The sequence below is a fragment of the Podarcis raffonei genome, chromosome 10 (genome assembly GCF_027172205.1).
Source record: "Podarcis raffonei isolate rPodRaf1 chromosome 10, rPodRaf1.pri, whole genome shotgun sequence".
NCBI classification, from domain to species: domain Eukaryota; kingdom Metazoa; phylum Chordata; class Lepidosauria; order Squamata; family Lacertidae; genus Podarcis; species Podarcis raffonei.
This window is the reverse complement of record NC_070611.1, coordinates 49,189,023-49,210,699: the sequence shown is the minus strand read 5'-3', so window position 1 is coordinate 49,210,699 and position 21,677 is coordinate 49,189,023. Positions and strand designations below refer to the sequence as shown.

The window sequence follows — 21,677 nt, the reverse complement described above, 5'->3', positions numbered from 1 at the left end:
AAAGCATGAAAACACCTTGGGCTATTTTTGGGCCTGCTTTGTATCAGGGGAGCTTTGGAATTTGTGCTCTCTCTTGCCTTTCATTCAGTCCCTTTCACTTGCTTTGCAAGGCAATTCTTTTTTTCCACCTGATTCGTCAGGTGTTTGACTGTTTTGCTTAAGAATATATGAATGTTGTGTAAATGCCCCAAACACAGATCAAACCCAAGGCAGGAGGAGGAAAGTAAGTATTTCATTTATAAAGGGACAGGTACTCAAATCTTGGATCAGCTTTTATACATTCCCTACAGGTTACATTTTACTACCACTACTACTGCAACAATACATGAATTTTAGTGCCAACACATAGCTAATTGCTGTGGAAAACATGGCAGCAATGCTGTCCAGATCCAAAAGATTTTAAATCTGTATTAGATGGGCTAGAGAAACATCTCTTGCCTTTCCCAGTTTCCTGGCTATGTTTCAAAGATGGTGGTATGCTACACTAATGACTTCAGGAAAACACTAATGAGATTTAACGGTGGGGAATGACAGCAAATGCCAGGAGAGGCTTGCCATCAGAGGATGCCCTACATACTGAGGGACCTTTTAAGAATACCATAGGTGTGTGCCACTATTTCCCTTCTCCCGCTGCCCCCCATGCATTGCTAATTAGTCCAGCACAAAAGCAACAACAGATAATTGTGGCAGCAGCACAAAGCCTCTTCTGGACCAGTTTTATTTGACTGCCTGGGAAAGGACCACCATTCAGAATACATTATGCAGAAGCAAGCCTAATGATTGCAAACTACACTCAATTTGCATGGTGCACTGCAATTACGTTCAGTCATGCAGCCCTGAATATTTGTGCCCACCCGCCCCATATAAGCTTTTCTTTCACTAGAAGGATAGAGAAAATTGAACTCTTTGCTCTAGGTGTTTGTATTGTGAGCTTACTCCCTGCAATGTGTATGAATGTGTGAAACTGATCTCTGAAGTAAAGGGGACTGTGTTCATTGATTGCATAGTTCCATAGAAGGCATTCTCTGATGAAGGTTCAAAAATTATAGGCATTACATAGGGTGGCCAGATGGGGGGGGAAAGGACCCTACTTCTGCAAGCTACACCTGCTGAAATTTCCTATTCTGCACAACTATAAAAGATGCAGGAGCTCCAACCCTTTTTTCACCTGTCCCCACCCTTAGGTTACATACAGCTGCAGCCAAGGATGTGAAAGCCTTGGCCTCTTTTTCACTCGGCCATCCTATCAGCAGGTCTTCAATTTCTAATATTTATAGGGAAAGTCTTCCATGCCTTGTTCTCCTATCTGGGTTTCCTCTGTTCTAGCATGAAGGGGTGGAGTGGATGGAAATATATTCCTGTGGGGTTTCCAGCTTTTGAACTTGTCCCTTCAACAGCAATTTTGATGTGGCACAATGAGCAGATGGCAACGTTTAGCTCCTTGTCACATAAACATACAGCTGTTGAGTTCTGCATGTCACATCTCTCTTCAAGGCACAGGAGCAGACTAGATTGCATTTGTTGTGTGTGTGTGTGTGTGGTTTTTTAAAAAGAAAACATTTCTGCCTAGTTGCCAACCTTACTAATGAACCATTGCTGTTGCTATTCCACCTTAAAAGGCAGGCACATGATCTTCCCCCATTCAAAAAGATTAAAAACTGGAAACCAAAACTACGTAATCAGACATCTCCATTGTATGAAGTGGACTGTGAATATATATATCAGGTATATAACTACTTTTTAGCAACTCTATGTGTAAAGATGACAGACAGGCCATATGCTTTGTATGTGAAAGGTCCTCTGTTCAGTCCTCCACATCTCTCCTCTGGCAATGATGCTGAAAACACCTCCTTGAGCACAGACAATTTTGGGCTAGGTGAAGTAATGGCCCAATCTCATTCTGACTACTACACCCTTCCAACCCAGGAAGTGGATTGAAGCTCTGTAACAATGCCATGGATTTTAAGCTTGCTTGACTGATGGCCATCTAAAGAGGTAACCACTATAAAATAATGTATAGGTTGACAGTCTTGCTCAGCACTAATGCTCCAATGCTTATCCCAAGTCTACGATGGGGGCCCTGGCAATACAACAAGCCAGGCTTCCGGCTGTAAAATTACAAGGCACGAAGATGAGCCCTGCTGTTAGAAAGCAGATCTGAGAAGGTGCAGCCACAGCTCTAATAGGGGTGAAGGTGGAACCAAGACAGCATGTTCTCCTAGCTTTGCTTATAAATGGTTTCAGAAAGAACCCGGCATCCTCATGTGGTTTGGGGCACAGGACACGGAGAGGCAGAGATCAGATCACTAAGCAGGTAGGCAAGCAAGCCCCAAGATGGAGCACATTCCATGGGTTTCTGCAGAACATCTGCTTGGTGACACATATGGAGAACTGCACTCAGAGTGCATGATTCTAGCAAGGTGCTTTCTGGTAACACAGCACTCAAGAGGCGCAACAAGTTACCCCAGGGATTACCATAAGCACACTGCTTTGAAAGTGCATCTTGTACTTGTCATGTGCAGACAACACCATGCATGCCTATATTTATCACATCTGGATCCTGCAGTTTCTCCAAGCAGCTCTGACTATAATTTCTTCCATTTTATCTTCACAGGTTAGATTTTCTGGATTTTCTGAAGAATTTTCTGAAGCCACCCCAAAGCTTCCTAGCTGAGTGGGGATTAACCAAATCTTTCTGGTCCAAATCCATCACTCTATCCACTACAGCTGTCTCTTCTCATGCATCCTCCCTCCAACTTCAGTCTTTGCCACCAGTGAGAAGATTCTCTGAGTCAAGACTGTTTTTATTATCTTGTGAATGGCTTTGACACCATCTGCAGGGCCTGAAAAGCAGCATGTTGATATTAATATACACGGAATAAGATTACTCTTAGTTGCACTGTGTCCTGAAATGAATACATTTGAATACCCCAGCACCTTAGTAACTAACCTAGGAGGTTACCTGAGCCCTCACTAATAGCAAATGACTCCAGAATACCTATTTGCACAATTTTGAAAATCCATATGAAGGCTATTTAGACTCCTTGTGTTAACTGTGAAGTCTATAACCTCTGCCCCTGTAACTTAATCCATGATGAAAGTAAAGCCCCAAAGACAAGGGTGGATATTTTAATTCTTGCATTTATTTAATTGTATTATTAAACATATTCTTAAAGTAGAGATAGTAAGATACTTCACATGGCCATGCCTTGAGACTCAAAAGGAGATTTTAGCCTTTACTATTCCATTTTGTAAGTTTTGAGGTAGGATAGTTGGCTTGCAAGACTGTCGATTTGAGCTGCCCATCAGCACAGCTCAGATACTGTGCTATAACACTTACTACAGTACAGATGTGAAGCTTTGCACTTTTCAGTGCAGCTCAGCTTCTTGTGAGCTAATTAGCATGTGGTAGAGTCCGTCAACACTAGGAATGGAGGAGGAATATTGACTGCTCTGGATCAGAATGCAACTGCTGATTGGGTCATGCACTTCTCTGTATTTTGCAATGCTCAAAAATGATGCACAAAATATGCATTTTATGGTTAAAAAGTGTTTCAAAAAGAATGGGAAAATGTGTATTGGGGAAAATCCATACAAAAACGCATACAGTGATACATATAATAACACATATAATTTTATTGTGAACTTTTCATGCATTTTAAAAAACCTTCACAAAATGGGACAGAATGGACCTCTGCTTGAGTCCTAATTATCACCGCCATCTCCAGGTTTGGAGGAGCTCTTGGTCAAGATACTGTCCTTCCTGCTATCACTACCATCCATTCACTTGCCTTATCTGTGTGGGTCTAAGCTACATCACTGGTGAGAGGGAGAAGGCAAGATGAGCGAAGAAAGCTCCTCTTTCCCATAGTTCCTGATGCTATTCACTTGCTTGGACAGGGCAGGTAGAACAGGCAGTGACAGCAAGGGGATAGAACAGCTAGCCCAGGTTGCTCTGGGGGACCATTGCAGATCCCCTGCTGGAACGCAGAAGGTACATGAGGATGCTAACTCCCTAACACCAGCCTTGCCAATTATTCAGAAGAAAGAACAAGGTGGACCCCATATACAGAAGCCATGCTTGCTAACTGCCTTGCTCAATCAGACCATAAACTCATCTAGTCCATAATTCTGTTAGCAATAGCAGCCAGGCCTTGGGGAAGTTAATACAGAGAATAGGAAGGCGACAGCCTTCCACTTTTGCTTCTCTTCAACCTTTAGCATCCAGAGATACACTGCCTCTAAACACTGGTGTTCTATTTAGTTAAGAGCTTGTTGTTAGTGCTTGTGATTTGATTTAGGGCCAAGCTACACATTACACCGCAGCCGCATATAATGTTAGCTCAGTGGCCCCTTCTCCATTGCAAAGCGGACTCAGGAAGGAGAGAAGCAGTAGGGAAAACTCTCTCTGAAATTCCCTCCAGTTGCTCTCATTCTCAAGAGCTCTGGACCTTCCAAAAGGGTTTTGCAGGGACAGTCAGGTTAACATTGGCTTGGTTCAAAGCCAGGCTCCCCTGACTATGTGAGCGTATTGACTCTCAGTGAGAGCAGGGTAGTGCCATTGCTGTTCATAGCACTGTACCCAACTTCTTTGTGGTGTGTTATGAAGATGTAGAATCATAGAGTTGGAAGAGACCACAAGGGCCATCGAGTCCAAACCCCTGCCAAGCAGGAAACACCATCAGAGCACTCCTGACATATGGTTGTCAAGCCTCTGCTTAAAGACCTCCAAAGAAGGAGACTCCACCACACTCCTTGGCAGCAAATTCCACTGTCGAACAGCTCTTACTGTCTGGAAGTTCTTCCTAATGTTTAGGTGGAATCTTCTTTCCTGCAGTTTGGACCCATTGCTCCGTGTCCGCTTCTCTGGAGCAGCAGAAAACAACCTTTCTCCCTCCTCTATGTGACATCCTTTTATATATTTGAACATGGCTATCATATCACCCCTTAACCTCTTCTTCTCCAGGCTAAACATGCCCAGCTCTCTTAGCCGTTCCTCATAAGGCATCGTTTCCAGGCCTTTGAGCATTTTGGTTGCCCTCCTCTGGACACGTTCCAGTTTGTCAGTGTCCTTCTTGAACTGTGGTGCCCAGAACTGGACACAGTACTCCAGGTGAGGTCTGACCAGAGCAGAATACAGTGGCACTATTACTTCCCTTGATCTAGATGCTATACTCCTATTGATGCAGCCCAGAATTGCATTGGCTTTTTTAGCTGCCTCGTCACACTGTTGGCTCATGTCAAGTTTGTGGTCAACCAAGACTCCTAGATCCTTTTCACATGTACTGCTCTCAAGCCAGGTGTCACCCATCTTGTATTTGTGCCTCTCATTTTTTTTGCCCAAGTGCAATACTTTACATTTCTCCCTGTTAAAATTCATCTTGTTTGTTTTGGCCCAGTTCTCCAATCTGTCAAGGTCGTTTTGAAGTGTGTTTAATTGCATGGACATATGCAATTTGAAGCCATGAAGGCACCTCTTTCCTTGCTGTTCTCTCTCTCTCTCTCTCTCATATATATATATATATATATATATATATATATATATATATGTGTGTGTGTGTGTGTGTGTGTGTGTGTGTGTGTTGATTATAATTTGTTTTAAACTTTTTAAATGTTGAATTTTATATTGCTGTAATACACCATGGGACTTTCTCATGATGGGTGGGAAATAAATATAATAATTATTAATAATAATATCCTGACATCAACCTGAATGGGTGAGAGATTGGTGCAACAGTCTAGAAATGACCTTTGCTGGCACTTTTGCTAGGTGTGATAAAAGCAGATCTTTTCATCGCAAGAAGGAGAAAGTAAAGACAGAAATGCAGCTCCATAGCTCTCGTAACATCTAGCGTGGCCCTGTGTTGTTGCCATCAATTATCTATCTACTATGCCCCTAATATCTCTTTCCTTGGTGGCTACTGTCTGCCTAGACCCCATCTGTATATAGCCAGGAGAAAATAAAAGTACAAGCATTGAAAATCTCAAACACCTGCAACGTCACCATGATGCCAGCAGCATGCCTAGTAGTTGGTACACCTTCCTAGGCCTATCTCTGACATCTCCGAGAAGGGTTGGAAATGCTCCCTGTCTGAAACCCTGGATTGCTGCTGACAGTCAGTGTAGACAATACTGTGCCAGATGGGCAAATGGTCTGGCTTAGTATAAGGCAGCTTCCTGTGTTTTATGTTTAGGTGGTTTCCTGTTTCACAAATGGCAACCCAAGGACTACAAATATAGTCTTTAAAGCCAATTCCCATGTGACTTTCTCAATGTGGGCACATAGTTGAAAACCATATTTAAATGGCAAAACTACCAATGTGGTGCCATCAGTTCCAAAGGGCACCCCTGAATTAAAGACAAAGGGAGTGATTAGGAAAGAATATTCCCCCACATGTTCACTGCAGGGGAACCTGGTTATTATAATCATTAATCTAATCTAATCATATACACCAGAGTCCATTCTATCTCTACAATTCTATGATTCTATGTGTGCCATTCACAATGGTCAAAATTCAGCATACATTTTGCAATTTAAATTCTGGTACTTTTTTGAACCCAAATTAAAAAAGTAGTGTATGCATATTCTTTGAGCTTTCCCCCCTCCAATTTCCCTTGCCTGATGTCCCTGCGCCTTTCTTTGTTGATCTCCAAGACTGCTGGTGTCTCTATCTTAATGCATGTTCCCCATTTGGGATACTGGCAGTCCCTATAAGCGGAAGATGCACAGGACACATGAAACTCCCAAAGGGAAAAGACTAGTTGGTCCATTAGGGCAAATGGGGCACTGCCCCATCACCCTCAGTCTGCCCTCAAACAGCCCCTGTCTGCCTACCTTCATACACACATCCCACACTGGTTCTCGGTTTCCTCCTCCTCAGTCTCAGTGTTGCTTTGTAAAACTTAACAGGGAGAAGGTTGGGGACAAAGCTAAAATTAGTTAGCTCTGCCTTTCATTGGCTCTGGCTGCACCTGCTGCTGGTCTACCTACTTTCTGCCCAACCAGCCCCATCCCAGGCCACCCCACAAAGTAGCTTAATGACGCTGACTTATTCTGCATACAGCTGGAAGGTTTCAGCAGCGAAAAGTGCTTTCTTTCCACAAGGATAAAGTAGATTTTATTTGATAACGCTATGTAAAGCCCGGCAACATTTTGCATCTATTTTACTATTTAGTCAAAACAAAACAAAACAAGGACAGTGTGTGCAAGAGAACCGGGAGAAGCATGAGATGGAATCTTTGGCTGAGCTTTTCAAGGCAGACACACAGTCAGTCTGAGAGGTGCAATGCTCTGGTTTTCACATTTTGCCTCACCCAGCGTGTCCGTCCTCAAGGGAATGAGCTTCGCATAAATGTCATCAGCAGAGAACGAAGGGCAGGCAGCGCCAGGCACACATGATAATCAGCTCAAAGGAAAAAGTAGCTTCAGACTTACGGAGGAAATATTCTGCTGTGTCGGCTTCATACTCTGTGTCCTCGAGGAAGTGATCGATTTGCTTACACAGACCTTTAAAATTCCCTACAATACAAGAGAAGAAACAACAAATGAGAACATCAGCAACCCAGGCAACAGCTCCTTTTCTGTCCGTTGTGTTTTCTTTCCAAAGGCCTCTCCCGAAGATGGTTTCGGTGTGCAAATAAACACGCTATTCATTTGTTGCAGACACTCTTAGCCCTCTTGGTACATTTCTGCAGCAATTCAAACTGTAATGCTCTGTGGCTGAGAAAATGTGATTCTCCTCTCCTGCCCCTCTAAATAAGTGTTTGCATTGCAATAATTAATAGAGTGGAGGGAGATTATACAAGTGCCATGGTCACCTACTGGATAATGCCCATGACATCACTCTCCTGAGCCTGTGCCTGTGCCATTTTGTGAACATTAAATTAACATTCTGTCTTTTGTTAATAAATTAAAGGCTGGGTGCTCCCCACTGTTGTATTCATGTGTCGCTCACTCAGTCACCCATTTTAAAACTAGCAAACAAAACCACAAATAAAATTTCCTGCAGAAATGTATCACAGTTTAAAAACATTTGTTCCACTTTTCTTTTGTTCCATTGTTTTCATTTTAATTTTTAACTCTTTAAGGGCTGTGGACCTTGCCTCCAGTACCAGAGCACACATTTTCACTGAAGGTTTAAAAGATAATGATAATAATAATAATAATAATAATAATAATAATAATAATAATAAGGCTTTAGATGGTTTGTGCTGCCATCTATATCTACCCAAACACCCACGTACATATCATATTTACCCAAACTAAGTGAGCGCAATATGCTTCCACCCACACCTGCTTAAGCATACTTGCTGGTACAATACAAACATTCTTTTGTACGGATATGCACGTTCCATATATTTATATGCAGAGCAGTGAAATATATGGCCTACTTTTCTAGCAACCGGAAAAGAAGCTCTTCTAGAAATGTTCTGTAATGGCCCGCTGCAGGCTTTCATCGTAAACAACACTGTTTTCTGAACATGCCAGCTATTATTGAGAGAGCACATTATGCGCACACAGAGCAACCTCCCCATAAATGTGTCTCCAAATGTACAGTCCCATAGTTGGTGCAGATATTCTAGGGTTTGGCTTTAGGGCTGTCCAGTGAGGAAGACACTCACTGTGCCCAAATCTCTGATGAACAATGCCAACATCTACCGCTTCTGCCACTGCCATGCACAATCTGTGCAAACAATGTTCCTGCTATTTCCCTCTGTCTACCAGTAGCATGGATTTCAGTGTTGCGGCTGCTTTGATGCAGAATTCATCTCTGTCTAGGATGCTCTAACAGTATCCTCTTTTCTGATTTACGCTCAAGACTTTTTTATTTACCCATGCCTTTTAATTATTGTCCACTGATATTAATTGTAACTCTATTGGGGTGAGGGGATGCTCTGTGGCTACCATTAGAGGGTGATGCTTTCTGCCTACTTGACTGCACCCTTTAGCTCAGAGAGCAGCTTCTAGAAAAAACTTGGGAGGGAGCTTTCTGGCCTTTTTTTGGTGAAGGCATAAATGATGGGCATAGAGTAGTGTTGCTAAGTATTGATTGATTGATTGATTGATTGATTGAATTTACAGCTCACCTTTTTCTCCAGGGAGATAAAAGTGGTGTATATGGTTCTCCCCCTCCTCCTTTAATCTCCACAACAACCTTGTGAGGTAGGCTAGGCTGAGAGGCAGTGACAGGCCCAAGATCACCCAAGTGGGGATATGAACCCTGATTTCCCAGGTCCTAGGCTGACATTCTAACCACTACACCACCATCAGCTTTGGGGCTACTTTTGGATGTGAATTTATTGAATATTTTTACTTTATGTATAAGTGAACTTTATGCTCACATAAATGTTGATATATATTAAGCGAACTGTTTATTAATTTTTATATTTAATGTTGTAGTGCTATTATACTTTTTCTTACATTCTGTTCTTGTACTATTGTATTTAGCTTTTTTTTTATTTACATGAACATGCCATATGCAGCAGCTATATATTGACCCATCTGTGGTGGACTTGCCCATGCACCCACCTTTTGTGGACTAAAATATTTCGTGAAACAGAACGAATCATAAATCAAACCACTGCTATGGACCCCCAAAACATCCTGTTATCTCTATGTATGAACCAAAAGCACAGGATCTCATTCAGAAAGATCTTATCACTCATCTCATGACAGCTGCAAGATTCATCCTAGACAATTTTTTTTTGGAGATTGTTAAACACAAATTTGATGGAAGCCTGGTTCACTCAACTATGGGATATAATTCTTATTGAGGGGAGGGAATCGACTAACAAACCACACAAACAAAGGAATAATAAAAACACAGATAGCTTTTACTTAACTTGGTTCAGTTTTATTTCACATGCTATTCAAGCAGAACATGGGTACAGTCGACCTTATTTTGTGTTACCGCAAACGTTAAAAAAAGGGAAAATAACAAAAAGGGTTGCGTTGGTGCGAAGGAAATCGCCTGAGCTGAGTGATGGGCCGCAGCAAAATGAATGGCTTGCCTGGTGTAGCAATTTAAAGTGGCCTCCAGGTGGCAGCTGTTTTATATGCACCAGCCCATCCTCAAGTGCTCTGAGGAGGCTGGTGGCTATTTTGTAGAATTGACAGTTGAGAACAGCTGTGACTGAAGTGTTCAGCTTATGCTCTGCTGGCCAAACAATAAATGAGTTTTTAAATGATATGTGACACCAACACTGAATCATGGTTACTGAAACCTAGCTCACTTCCCTCTATCCTGACTCAGCTTCATTACTAGACTTCCATCATTGGTGAGCCACACATAGGCTTCCCTTCCACAAATATTTTGTATCATCTCTACTTGGTCTTCTGTTTCCCCCCTGCATTAACTATACATCCAGAATTTTGAACTGTTCGTCTTGGGCCAGGTTGTGTTTCCCATGTAACACCACACATTTTGAACATGTATTGGTGGAGCCATCATTACGTTTCACCTGGCTCCTTCTTTGCCAGTGCAGTGACCTATAGAGGTCATTGAAGGCCATACAGAAATTTTTTTGGCAGCGTAGTTAGGAACTGAATTCAAACTTTCCAAATATTGCATCAACCTGAATATAAGAAGAGCCTGCTGGATCAGGCCAATGGCCCATCTAGACAAGCATCTTGTTCTCACAGTGGCCAACCAGATGCTTGCAGGAAACCTGCATTTCTCCTAATATTCACATTTCTGTATGCAATTTTTCATGGTATATGCATTTTTTTTTTTTAGCAATTCACCCCTGATAGAAGGCGTTTTTTCGTTCACTATGGTCACTGATATATGTATTCACATTCTTGGTTTAGAAGACAGCACCGACAAATTTGGAGAAATGCAAATTCAGAGAAAAGCTGTGCTTTGGTAAATCTGCATTAAAATACCATATTTACTTGAATCTAATGCTCACCTTTTTTGGCCAAATTACACTGCAAAAATTAAGGTGCGCATTAGATTCAATGGCACACTTACATTTGCCAGCAAATACTTTTTTGTTTGTTTCAAGGTTCAGAAAATTAAGGCGCGCATTAGATTCAATGGCCCATTAGACTCAAGTAAATACGGTACATTTCCACATCAGCTTGTGAGTTATCTAAACCGCCGCTCTTCATCACCATTGCAATGTGATTTTTCCTAATATACACTTCTGTTCGCAAATTTATCTTCTGCGCAATTTTACAAAGGAATTTCCCCTTAACCTAACACATATTTTAGTGTTATTTTCATGAATATATGCCTTTTTATGCAACTTTACCTCAACATAGGCATTTGTGCACACATTATGTGGCTCGAGAACTGCATTGCAAAATTCAGAGATGTTGAAAGTTCAAAGGATGGCTGTGTTTTGGTTCTCATAATGTTCTGGAAAGTACAAATTAGGTAGGATTGCCTTTAAATCAAATTTCTCTACCATCCCCCTAGTCATGGGGTCAAATAGGAAGGCTTCAATTATAATTATATTGAAGATAACACTTTAGGAACAGCCACATGTCATGTAAGTATGTGGAAGGCATAATGCCTTGAGAAAGTTATCTCCCAGTTATTAAATAGAACTTTGGAAGAGCAAAGGAATAACAAAGAATGGCTTTTGTCTTTTGCAACTATTTTGTAGCATCTGCAGGTAGTGCCAGGAGAAAACTCTGCCTGAAACCCTGGAAAGCTACTGCCAATTAATGTAAACAATACTGAGCTAGATGGATCAATGGTCTAACTTTGTACATGGCAGTTTCCTCTGTCCCTAACTCTTCAAGACCTAGGCTTTAGCTTTCCTTGGTTCTGGTTATTGCTGCCACTAGCTTTGCTTCACCACAAGTTGTGTGATGATATAGCAGCATTGCCAGAACACCATGGACAGAGCCATAAATACATATCCATTGTTTGATTACTCAGCACTTGATGATCTGCAGCTGAACTGCTTTTATTTGAAACGTATCATTGCTTGAAGTGATTTAAGGAATACAGATGTGAAGGAGATGATCCAAAATGAACCAAGATAAAGAAGGAGTTTACTGTGGATAAGACGTTATTAATGACAAATTCGAACTTGATTATACCACAAACGGAAAACAAAAATAACGCATTGAGTACCGATAAGACATCGTTTTTTGGCTCTGTTCCTCCCTTTGCCCAAACAGGTAATACAAATCAGGAGAGGAGAGCTGAGCATGTCCAAACCTTGGGATTTTGGGCTGTCGCACCCAGAGAAACCAGGAGTCTTTATGCAAACTTCATTTGAATTCAAAGAAGTCAAGAAACAGAAGGAGGTCAGTTCAAAATCTACAACCACAAAAGGCAAGTGTTGAGTTTCTTAAGACTGTTGGAAGAAAGTGTACAGGAATTAAGTAGATCCCAAGGGATGGCTTTGAAGGCACACAAGTCCATCAACTAAGCAGTTCTTGATGGGAACGACCTGGGAGCAACACGTATACCACCTTGGGTTCCACGAAGGAAGAAAAGCAGGATATGTGTTAGAAAATGAATGAATAAAAACAAGTAAGACAAATTCAATGTGTAACTTAGAAAAACAAAGGTTCCAGGTTCTATATCTATCTATCTATTTATCTGTCTATCTATCATCTATCTATGTTTATCTTCTATCATCTATCTATCTATCTATCATCTATATCTATCATCTATCTATCTATCTATCATCTATCTATCTATCATCTATCTATCTATCTATCTATCTATCATCATCATCATCATCATCTATCTATCTCTATCTATCTATTATCTATCTATATCTATCTATCATCTATCTATCTATCTATCTATCATCTATCTATCTATCTATCTATCTATCTATCTATCTATCTATCTATCATCTATCATCTATCATCATCATCTATCTATATCTATCTATCATCTATCTATCTATCTATCTATCTATCTATCATCTATCTATCTATCATCTATCTATATCTATCATCTATCTATCTATCTATCTATCTATCATCTATCATCTATCTATCTATCATCTATCATCTATCTATCTATCTATCATCTATCTATCTATCTATCTATCTATCTATCTATCTATCTATCTATCATCTATCTATATCTATCTATATCTATCTATCTATCTATCTATCATCTATCTATCTATCATCTATCATCTATTTATCATCTATCTATCTATCTATCTATCTATCTATCTATCTATCATCTATCTATCTATCTATCATCTATCTATCTATCTATCATCTATCATCTATCTATCATCTATCTATCTATCTATCTATCTAGCTATCATCTATCATCTATCTATCATCTATCATCTATCTATCATCCATCTATCTATCTATCTATCTATCTATCTATCTATCTATCATCTATCTATCTATCTATCTATCTATCATCTATCTATCTATCTATCTATCTATCTATCTATCTTTCTTTCTATATCTATCTATCTATCTCCTCTGGACTTCTTTCAAGCAGTCTTCAAAATCTCAGTCCTAGCTCGCGGTGGTTGTAGAATTTGAACTGCATCTCATCTGCTCCCTTGAGTAAATCATAAGGAAGGCCTTGACAAGTTAGTTATTAAGTTCTCCTTTTCCCAAGGGTAGAGCTGTTATCCTATTCCTTAGAAACTTTGGCAGTGTTTTCCATTTTCTATGATACTCTAACCTACGTTATTGGGTGATGTTGCTGCAGGCTGACAAATAAAGGAAGTATTCTTCCTCAAAGGCAGCCACTGTAAATGTGTTCAAGGTAGCTGTAAAAGCTATTGTTAAGATTACATGACATATTTCATTATTTAACAGCCTTTGCTGCCCACATGGTGCATCATAGGCAGCTGAAATAAATTAACCAATGTTTGCTTGCTTGGGTGTTTTGAAAAAAGCCCTTTGTTAGACTTTCACAGCCCAATCCTTCCTCAAAAAGAAGTTCCAATAAGTTTAGTGTAGCTTGCTTCCAGATAGATGTGCAAAGCAGGCAGCTGCCGCCTAATCTCATACACAATTGCTTGGATACAAGTCCTTGCTTGGAAAGAAGCTCAGGGTACAGTATCCTCGTTGCATGCAGAAGGTCCCAGGTTCAATTCTCGGCATCTCCAAGCAGGACTGGGAAAGACCCCTGCAAGAAGAGATGCTGCCAGTCAGTGCAGGCTTGAACTACGGGATCGCCTCTCCTAGTATGTCCCATGGAGGAGCTTACGGTCTTCAAATAAAAACATCTTGGAGATCCTGGGCCACAGGGAGGTGAGGCTGGCCTCAACCAGAGCCAGGGCTTTTTCGGACGTGGCCCCGATCTCGTGGAACGCTCTGTCACAAGAGACTAGGGCCCTGTGGGACTTGACATCTTTCCGCAGGGCCTGCAAGACAGAGCTGTTCCACCAGGCCTTTGGTCAAGGCACAGTCTGACCCCCTCCTTCAGTATTCCTCATAAAACTCTAGCCCAATGGTTGCCATTAATGTGATTTTGAATTGATTTTAGAATGAATTGATTTTAGAATGCATTTCAATTAATTGATTGTGATTTTATGTAAACTGTGTTATTTTTATTGTTGTTAGCCACTCTGAGCCCGGCTTTGGCTGGGGAGGGTGGGATATAAATTAAATTATTATTATTATTATTATTATTATTATTATTATTAATTATTAATTATTAATTATTATTTACCAATGGTCTGACTCGGTGTAAGGCAGCCTCCTGTGATTTATAGCAGATGGTAGATTTCTCTTTGAGCAATGGAAAAACAGTTATAGCATCTTGTTCCTTGGCAGTTTTCCAGAACAGGGTTGACAGACATATTTCAGAGGTATGTTAGGTATTGGATGTCATATCCTAAGGCACAGGGTTGGACAAGGTGACTCACTGGGTCCTTTTCACATCTAAGAGGCAGCTTAACAAGGGCCATTTTCCTCTTTCACATTTGCTCGTGTTACAAACCCACCTCATGTGTTCATGAAAATATTAACATGTGAAGCAGCTACAGGATCCTTTTAAAATACGTGTACAGTGGTACCTCAGGTTAAGAACTTAATTCATTCTGGAGGTCTGTTCTTAACCTGAAGCTGTTTTTAACCTGAGGTACCACTTTAGCTAATGGGGCCTCCCACCACCACTGCACGATTTCTGTTCTCATCCTGAGGTAAAGTTATTAACCCGAGGTAATATTTCTGGGTTATCGGAGTCTGTAACCTGAAGCGACTGTAACCCGAGGTACCACTGTACACTGAATGTACAGGCAACAACCAATTTGCATGCCTCTGATATGCACATGACCATGTGTGCACATTGTGGCAACCCAGAAGTGGCCACAATAGGGGGCAGAATGGGGCAGAGCTGGCTTATGCATGCTCCTCAGTTGCACACGATGACTTGAAACGCAACCTCCATGCAAAATGGGGGTTGCCTGCACACTACAAAAGAGACAAAGAATCACACAATGTACAGTGGTACCTCGGGTTATATACGCTTCAGGTTACATACGCTTCAGGTTACAGACTCCGTTAACCCAGAAATAGTGCTTCAGCTTAAGAACTTTGCTTCAGGATAAAAACAGAAATTGTGCTCCGGCGGCGCGGCAGCAGCAGGAGACCCCATTAGCTAAAGTGGTGCTTCCAGTTAAGAACAGTTTCAGGTTAAGAATGGACCTCCGGAACGAATTAAGTACTTAACCCGAGGTACCACTGTATTCATCAAGCTAGTGCAGCAATGTCCACAAAAAGGGACCGAGCTATTTCTTATTTGCTCATCTGCTTTCTGCACATTCACACTCTAGTTGTATGAGCCCAATAAAGACAACACCATGTGGGGTGGGTGGCTCTCAAAAGATGACTTTAATGGAACCGTGGAGTAAGTTCTTCATTATGTCCAGCACAAACACAACGTGGCTTCTGTCATGAGGTCTCCTCTCTGAGTTCCAGGCACTCCCTCCTCAGCTACAAAGAGTAAGCCCTCTGTTGGAGTGGTATCACTAGTCTTAAAGGGTTGCTATCACCATATGCAGTACAGTGGTACCTCAGGTTATAGACGCTTCAGGTTACAGACGCTTCAGGTTACAGACTCCGCTAACCCAGAAATAGCACCTCGGGTTAAGAACTTTGCTTCAGGATGAGAACAGAAATCAGGTTAAGAACAGTTTCAGGTTAAGAACAGACCTCCAGAACGAATTAAGTTCTTAACCCGAGGTACCACTGTACTACATTCTCCCAGGCTGTAGCTCCTTTCCTCACTCCTTTAAAAAAACCAAAACCCCTTTGAAGATTGCCATTGCCCCAAAATATAGAGCTGCAGTAACCACGTGACCAAGCCTAGCAACTGCCTTGTTTTACTTTTGATTTCTTTTCGCAGCAGTTCCTGTCTTTCGGCAAGGATTCTTTTTTTCTTTTTCTTTTTGAATATCCATGTTTTAATATTCAGAAAAGTTACAAATAAAAAAGCAGATCTCCAGCTGACCGCTTACAGCTTTACTTTTTTTAATCATTTATATAGTGCTTATAGTGTTTACAGTATTTGAAGTGCTAAGTGCTTGGTAATGTAGCCTCAGAGTAAAGCTGTGCTCCACTGGTTTTTACCTAGCACAAATGACATCAAAGTGGAAATCGAAAAAGAAACATACTTTAAAGCTAACTGAAGGAAGCTTTTTTTTTTAGCAGATAGTACTGGGGGAAAAAACCTATAGAACCTTGAAAAAAAGATTGTAGAAACTTGCTTTTTGCCACCAAAGCTCACTGCAGACAATATGTTTAAAAAACATCACAGCCCTTGAGCTCAGCCTGGCATCCCATTCAGCTCAGGACAGTTTACCCACCCTGAGGCTGGACCTGGCTACACCTCAAGTGTACTAAAAATGTGTTGTGTGAAGTGATTCTAAGAGCACACAGATTCAAACAAGTTTACAACTGATTTATTTTACTGTCGTTGTTTCTCACAGAAAAACCCGGAAACTATAATTTTATGGAAGTGCTGAGAATTCTGTGTTAGAGACACCTGGATTTTGTGCAAACCTACAATTCTCAAAGTTTGTTGGTTAGTTGAACCCAGGGAAGTAGGAAGGTGGGGGCGGTGAGGGTGGACTGCCCTGGGTGCCCTCACTGAGGGGGGTGACATTTGGGGCGCCACCTGCCTGTGACTCCCAAGCTTACCCCGAGCTGTTGGGGTAAGGGGGGGAGCTGCGCCACTTTGCCGGCAGCATCCCCCCTCCCCTTTCGTTTTGACAGCTTGGAGGAAGTTTGGGAATCACGAGTGGGCAGTGCGCCGAATGTCTGCCATGGGTGGCTCACTCCGCCCCCGGCTGCAGGGCACGCATGCCTCTCTGGGGACCCGAGCGGCTATCCTGCGCCTGAGAGGGCACCCTCCACCCCATGCCCCCCTCAGGAGTGCGCCACACACCCCGGCAGCACGCCTGCCCTGAGCAGTGCGGCCATATGCTCCGCCACTGGTCAAACCCATTTGACACTGGCCTATGACATTTATTGTGTTGCGATGGCAAGGTCACAGACAGGGACGGGCACACCTGTCAATTTCACTTTCTGTCAGTTTCTCCTTTTTCCAATCTTGGGTCCCATCTGCACTATAGAATTCAAGCAGTATCATGCCACTCCGAACTGTCATAGCTTCCCTGAAAGAATCCTGGGAGGTGCAGTTGGTTAAGGGTAATGGAGAATGGCTGGGGCGACCCAGCCACATGGGCGGCATATAAATAATAAAATTATTCTTATCAAATCATTAGGAGAAGCTTTTTCCACTCACAGAACTACAACCTCCCTGAGAAGAGGGATTGATTGTTAAACCACTCTGAGAACTTGCAGCAGCTGTAACAAACTACAGCTCCCAATATTTTTGGGGGAAGCCATGGATGATTAATGTGGCGTGATACTGCTTTAAATGTGTAGTGCAGATGGGGCGTGTGTCACAGCAAGAGTTTTTGCTGCCCTAAGTAAATTTACAATGTGCCCCCCCCGGTTCTGTGAAGTCTCGCAGAGTAGCACCTCCATTGGGCTCCCTGCTTCTCATTAGCAGGCTAGCATTAAAAAATTCTAGTCAGCTTTTACTGTATGATCTGCTGCTTTCAATTTTTAATGAGTTTTTAGTTTTCTACTGCTGCTTATTAATATTTTAATGGCTGCCGTTTGACAGTTATTGTTGATTTATTGCAGGACTGGCATACGAGGTTTGAGGAGGCCTTTGACAAAGTGCCCTCTGATGTCAGTGGGTTGCAGGCACAAGGCGTGCGATTTGGCGCCCTAGGCAAGGCTAACTAGTTGCACCTCCAAAACTGGCTAACTTCAAATTCCAAAAACAGATGTCTTGTAGGAAAAATGAAAAGCACAAAATGTAAAACTGCTACGTTTATTTCAAATTGCAAGGATAAGTAACACAACACTCTTTGATTATCTTTCTCAGGTACAAAAGAATATATTTTAGCACAGAAATCATTTTGAAGAATCATATGAATTGTGACGCTAAAATGTAAGTCTCTTAAAAAGTTCAGTTTCAGGCATATCAAAACCTCACTTTGTGGGCCTTCTTTGAAAATTTTGTCACCTGTTTCTTCAGGTCAAGTGCTGATGCTTGGGCATGTTTGGTTGATATACTTGCCAAGCCAACTAATCTCTTTTGCAACCTTGTTGAGTGTATGTAAGTTTTTCCTTTGAGAAACTGTTCACCACTTGCCACTGACACTGGAAGTGTGAGAAGGATCCTTAAAGCAACAAAACATTGGGCACATTATCCACTAGTTCTTGTCGGAGTATGAAGAGAAGTACTCCTTGTGGTGGCATGGACTTTGGAAGACTTCAGGCTATTGCTCTAAGTTTGCAACACAGATATTCGCATCAACATCTTTGTTTCCATTGTGCATCATACAGGAAGCCAAAGAGGGAATTATATTGTTGTAGCTATTTGAATCTCTCTTCAACAGATTGTATGACCATGTCTAAGACAGCATAGTAGAAATCTACTTTGAATTTCTGCTTTGGATCTCTTCTTATGCCTCATACTCAAACTGCTGTTTCTTTCTCCTTTTTCTACCTTGTTCTCTCTCAAAGTTTTGTAATAGCTCTAGCTCCTTTGCAAGCTTGGTAGCATCTATCAAAACTTGTTGAAAACCCTTATCACACCTGCAGTTCACAAGATAATTCTTGGTCACTTGCAAATGGCTTGTTTCCTTATTTTGCAGTACTGTACCTTGTTTTTAAGAATGTTGTACCATATAAGAAGGGATACCACAAACTTGAACTTACGAATTGCATATGCAAGGGCCTGAGCTTCAATTTGGAAAGTATTTCCAGATAAACCTTTTAGGCTTGTGCCATCAAAGATCACTATGAAAGCATCATATATACTACCAAATGATAGCTTAGTGGTTTCAAAGCATTGATTTGGCTATCCCATCTTGTTTTGCTCAGTAGCTTAACAGTTATGCCTAAGTCTGAGACATGGCTAATTAGAAGTTGCCAATACTAAGTAAGTTCAGAAAAAATAATTATAGAGTTGTTGAACCTAACTGAAGAAATGAGTTGCTTCCAGACAACACTTAGCAGCACCATTGACTACCAAGTTTAAAGAGTGTGCAATGCATTGCAGCACACAAAAATGGCACATGAGTTTAGTCGCAAGGCATACTCTTGTATGCCATTTTCTTTGCTTTTCACATTACTCCCATTGTCATAACCTCAGATTCTTAATTGGTAATCCCATTTGCTCAAGCTGTCCAAAAAGAGTTTTTATCATAAAGGTACCTGTAGTCTCCTTTAGTGGAACAAATCACATGAATTGTCCTCTTCTGATAACCTCAGGCTCAGACGTCTCATTATCTCATGGATTGATTACATCAATATAACATGTAATCATTGTTATTTGTTCAATATGACTAACATCAGGTGTGCAGTCCAGAATAATTGAGTAGTATCTGCATGTGCTAAAATTTTCTGCGTTATGGCATCTGCTAGAAGCTGTTTAAGCTTGTTTTGGATATATTTTCCTTGATAGTCAACCACTGTTTCTTGATCTTTACTCTGTGCAAATGTTCGTCCATGATGGGATAAAAAAGGGCTAGATATTCTACAAACCTAAAGAAAAATCCATTACTAGCACTGTGCTGAAGAGGTATTTCAAGAAGAACCCTTCTTGCTTTGATTGCTCCTTAGTTTTCTGCCTTTTGCTTGTGGTACTGAACTCCAGATGGCCATTTTTTAATCAGCCATAGCTCTCTAGAAAAATGAATATATTTTCTAAATAAGATTAAGATGTGAATATAAGATTTAAAATTAAGTGCACTTTCACTTTTTATGTATGCGTGTATTGTAAAGAGAGAAAGATCTTTATTAAACTGCTCCTCAAAAATCAGTGCTGCACCCTAGGTAGCTGCCTAGTTCACCTAATGAAAGCACCAGCCCTGGCAGGCCCACCTGGCAGCAGCAAGCAGCTATGGGCTACCATTTTAAATTTCCCAAACTGCCCTTTCCAAGCACAGTCCATGCTTTAAAGTTCCATGTCCAAGCATGCTCTTTTTGCTCTGGGGCTTTCCCTGTGAAAACCTGCTCTTTAAAGTGGAATCGGAGCAAATGGCAATCCTCGGAAAACCCAAATTGCTGTTTGCTCCGATCCAGCATTAAAGAGAAGGTTTTCACAGGGAAAGCTCTGGAGTGAAAAAAAAAAAAGAGGGTACTCAGATATGGAGCTTTAAAGTATGGGCCTGTGCCTGGAAACAGCAGGGTAAAAGATAAGTGTGAATAAGCTCTTAGTTGACTGCTAGCCAGGGGTGTAGCATGGGTTGCCAGTGGCCAAGGTTGCATGGAGGGAAGTGGACAGAGTAAGCATGTGCATTCAACTGCCTAACAGCATCTGCATCACCCAGGAGATTGTAGCCACAAAGATAAGAAGAGTCATTCCGTTTTCTGGAGAGGTCACTTCCTGGTTCGTGTGGAGAAGCCGTTTTCAATGGAGCCCAGCAACAATTCTGCACCTGTGCTCCCCCCATGTCACACCACTGCTGCCACCCTTTAGGCCTTGACCAACCTGATTAACTGAACAGAGGAATACTGGAAGCTGCCTTGTACTGAGTTAGGGCTCATGCACACCTGCTCGAAAGCACAGGTCTGATTGGGTTTCTGCTTGTCCTGTGCTTCCTAGTTATGAGTCTGAACAGTTTTGCCTTTGCTTCACCACTTTCCCACAGAAAACTTGCTCTTTAGCGCTAAATCGGAGCAAACATCAACCTGGAGAAGGTTCGGGCTTCTCCAGTGGAAAGGAGGCGGGCAAGTGAAAGTATGAGTGAGCCCTAACTATTGGTAGATAGTCCAGTATTATCTACACTGATTGGCAATGGTTCTTTGTGGTTTCAGGCCATGGTGTTTCCCAGCCCTACCAGGAGATGCCGGGGATTGAACCTGGGATCCTTGGCATGTAGAGCGGATGCTGCTGAGCTGTAGCCCTTGTGTTATTACCCTCCATGAAACTGCCTAGTATATATTTTGATCTCAGCTCTAATATCAGCCATTGCTACCCTGTTGCACAGCAGCCAGTTTTATGCCCTACATGATCAAATATCTCATTTGGGTTGTGTTAAAATTTGCTGTGCGCTAATTTCATCCAGGGCCTGCTAGTTTTGTAAGACATGCCATGGTTCAGCAGCTGCTCCCAGTCGTTCATTCCACGCTCCCTCCCCACTCGAAAAACAAACCCATTCATGATTTTATATGCCTCATACATCTGCAATAG

At 41.6% G+C, this 21,677-nt stretch overlaps 1 protein-coding gene across 2 annotated transcripts in view; it reads right to left on the bottom strand.

Moving 5' to 3' along the window:
* Positions 1 to 21,677, bottom strand: part of CACNG2 (calcium voltage-gated channel auxiliary subunit gamma 2) — a 123,152-nt gene that overhangs the window by 10,513 nt on the left and 90,962 nt on the right. For both annotated transcript variants that reach the window (XM_053404629.1, XM_053404628.1), the window contains exon 2: positions 7,436 to 7,519. In XM_053404629.1, the coding sequence (XP_053260604.1) occupies positions 7,436 to 7,519 (84 nt within the window). The remainder of the gene's footprint in view (positions 1 to 7,435; positions 7,520 to 21,677) is intronic.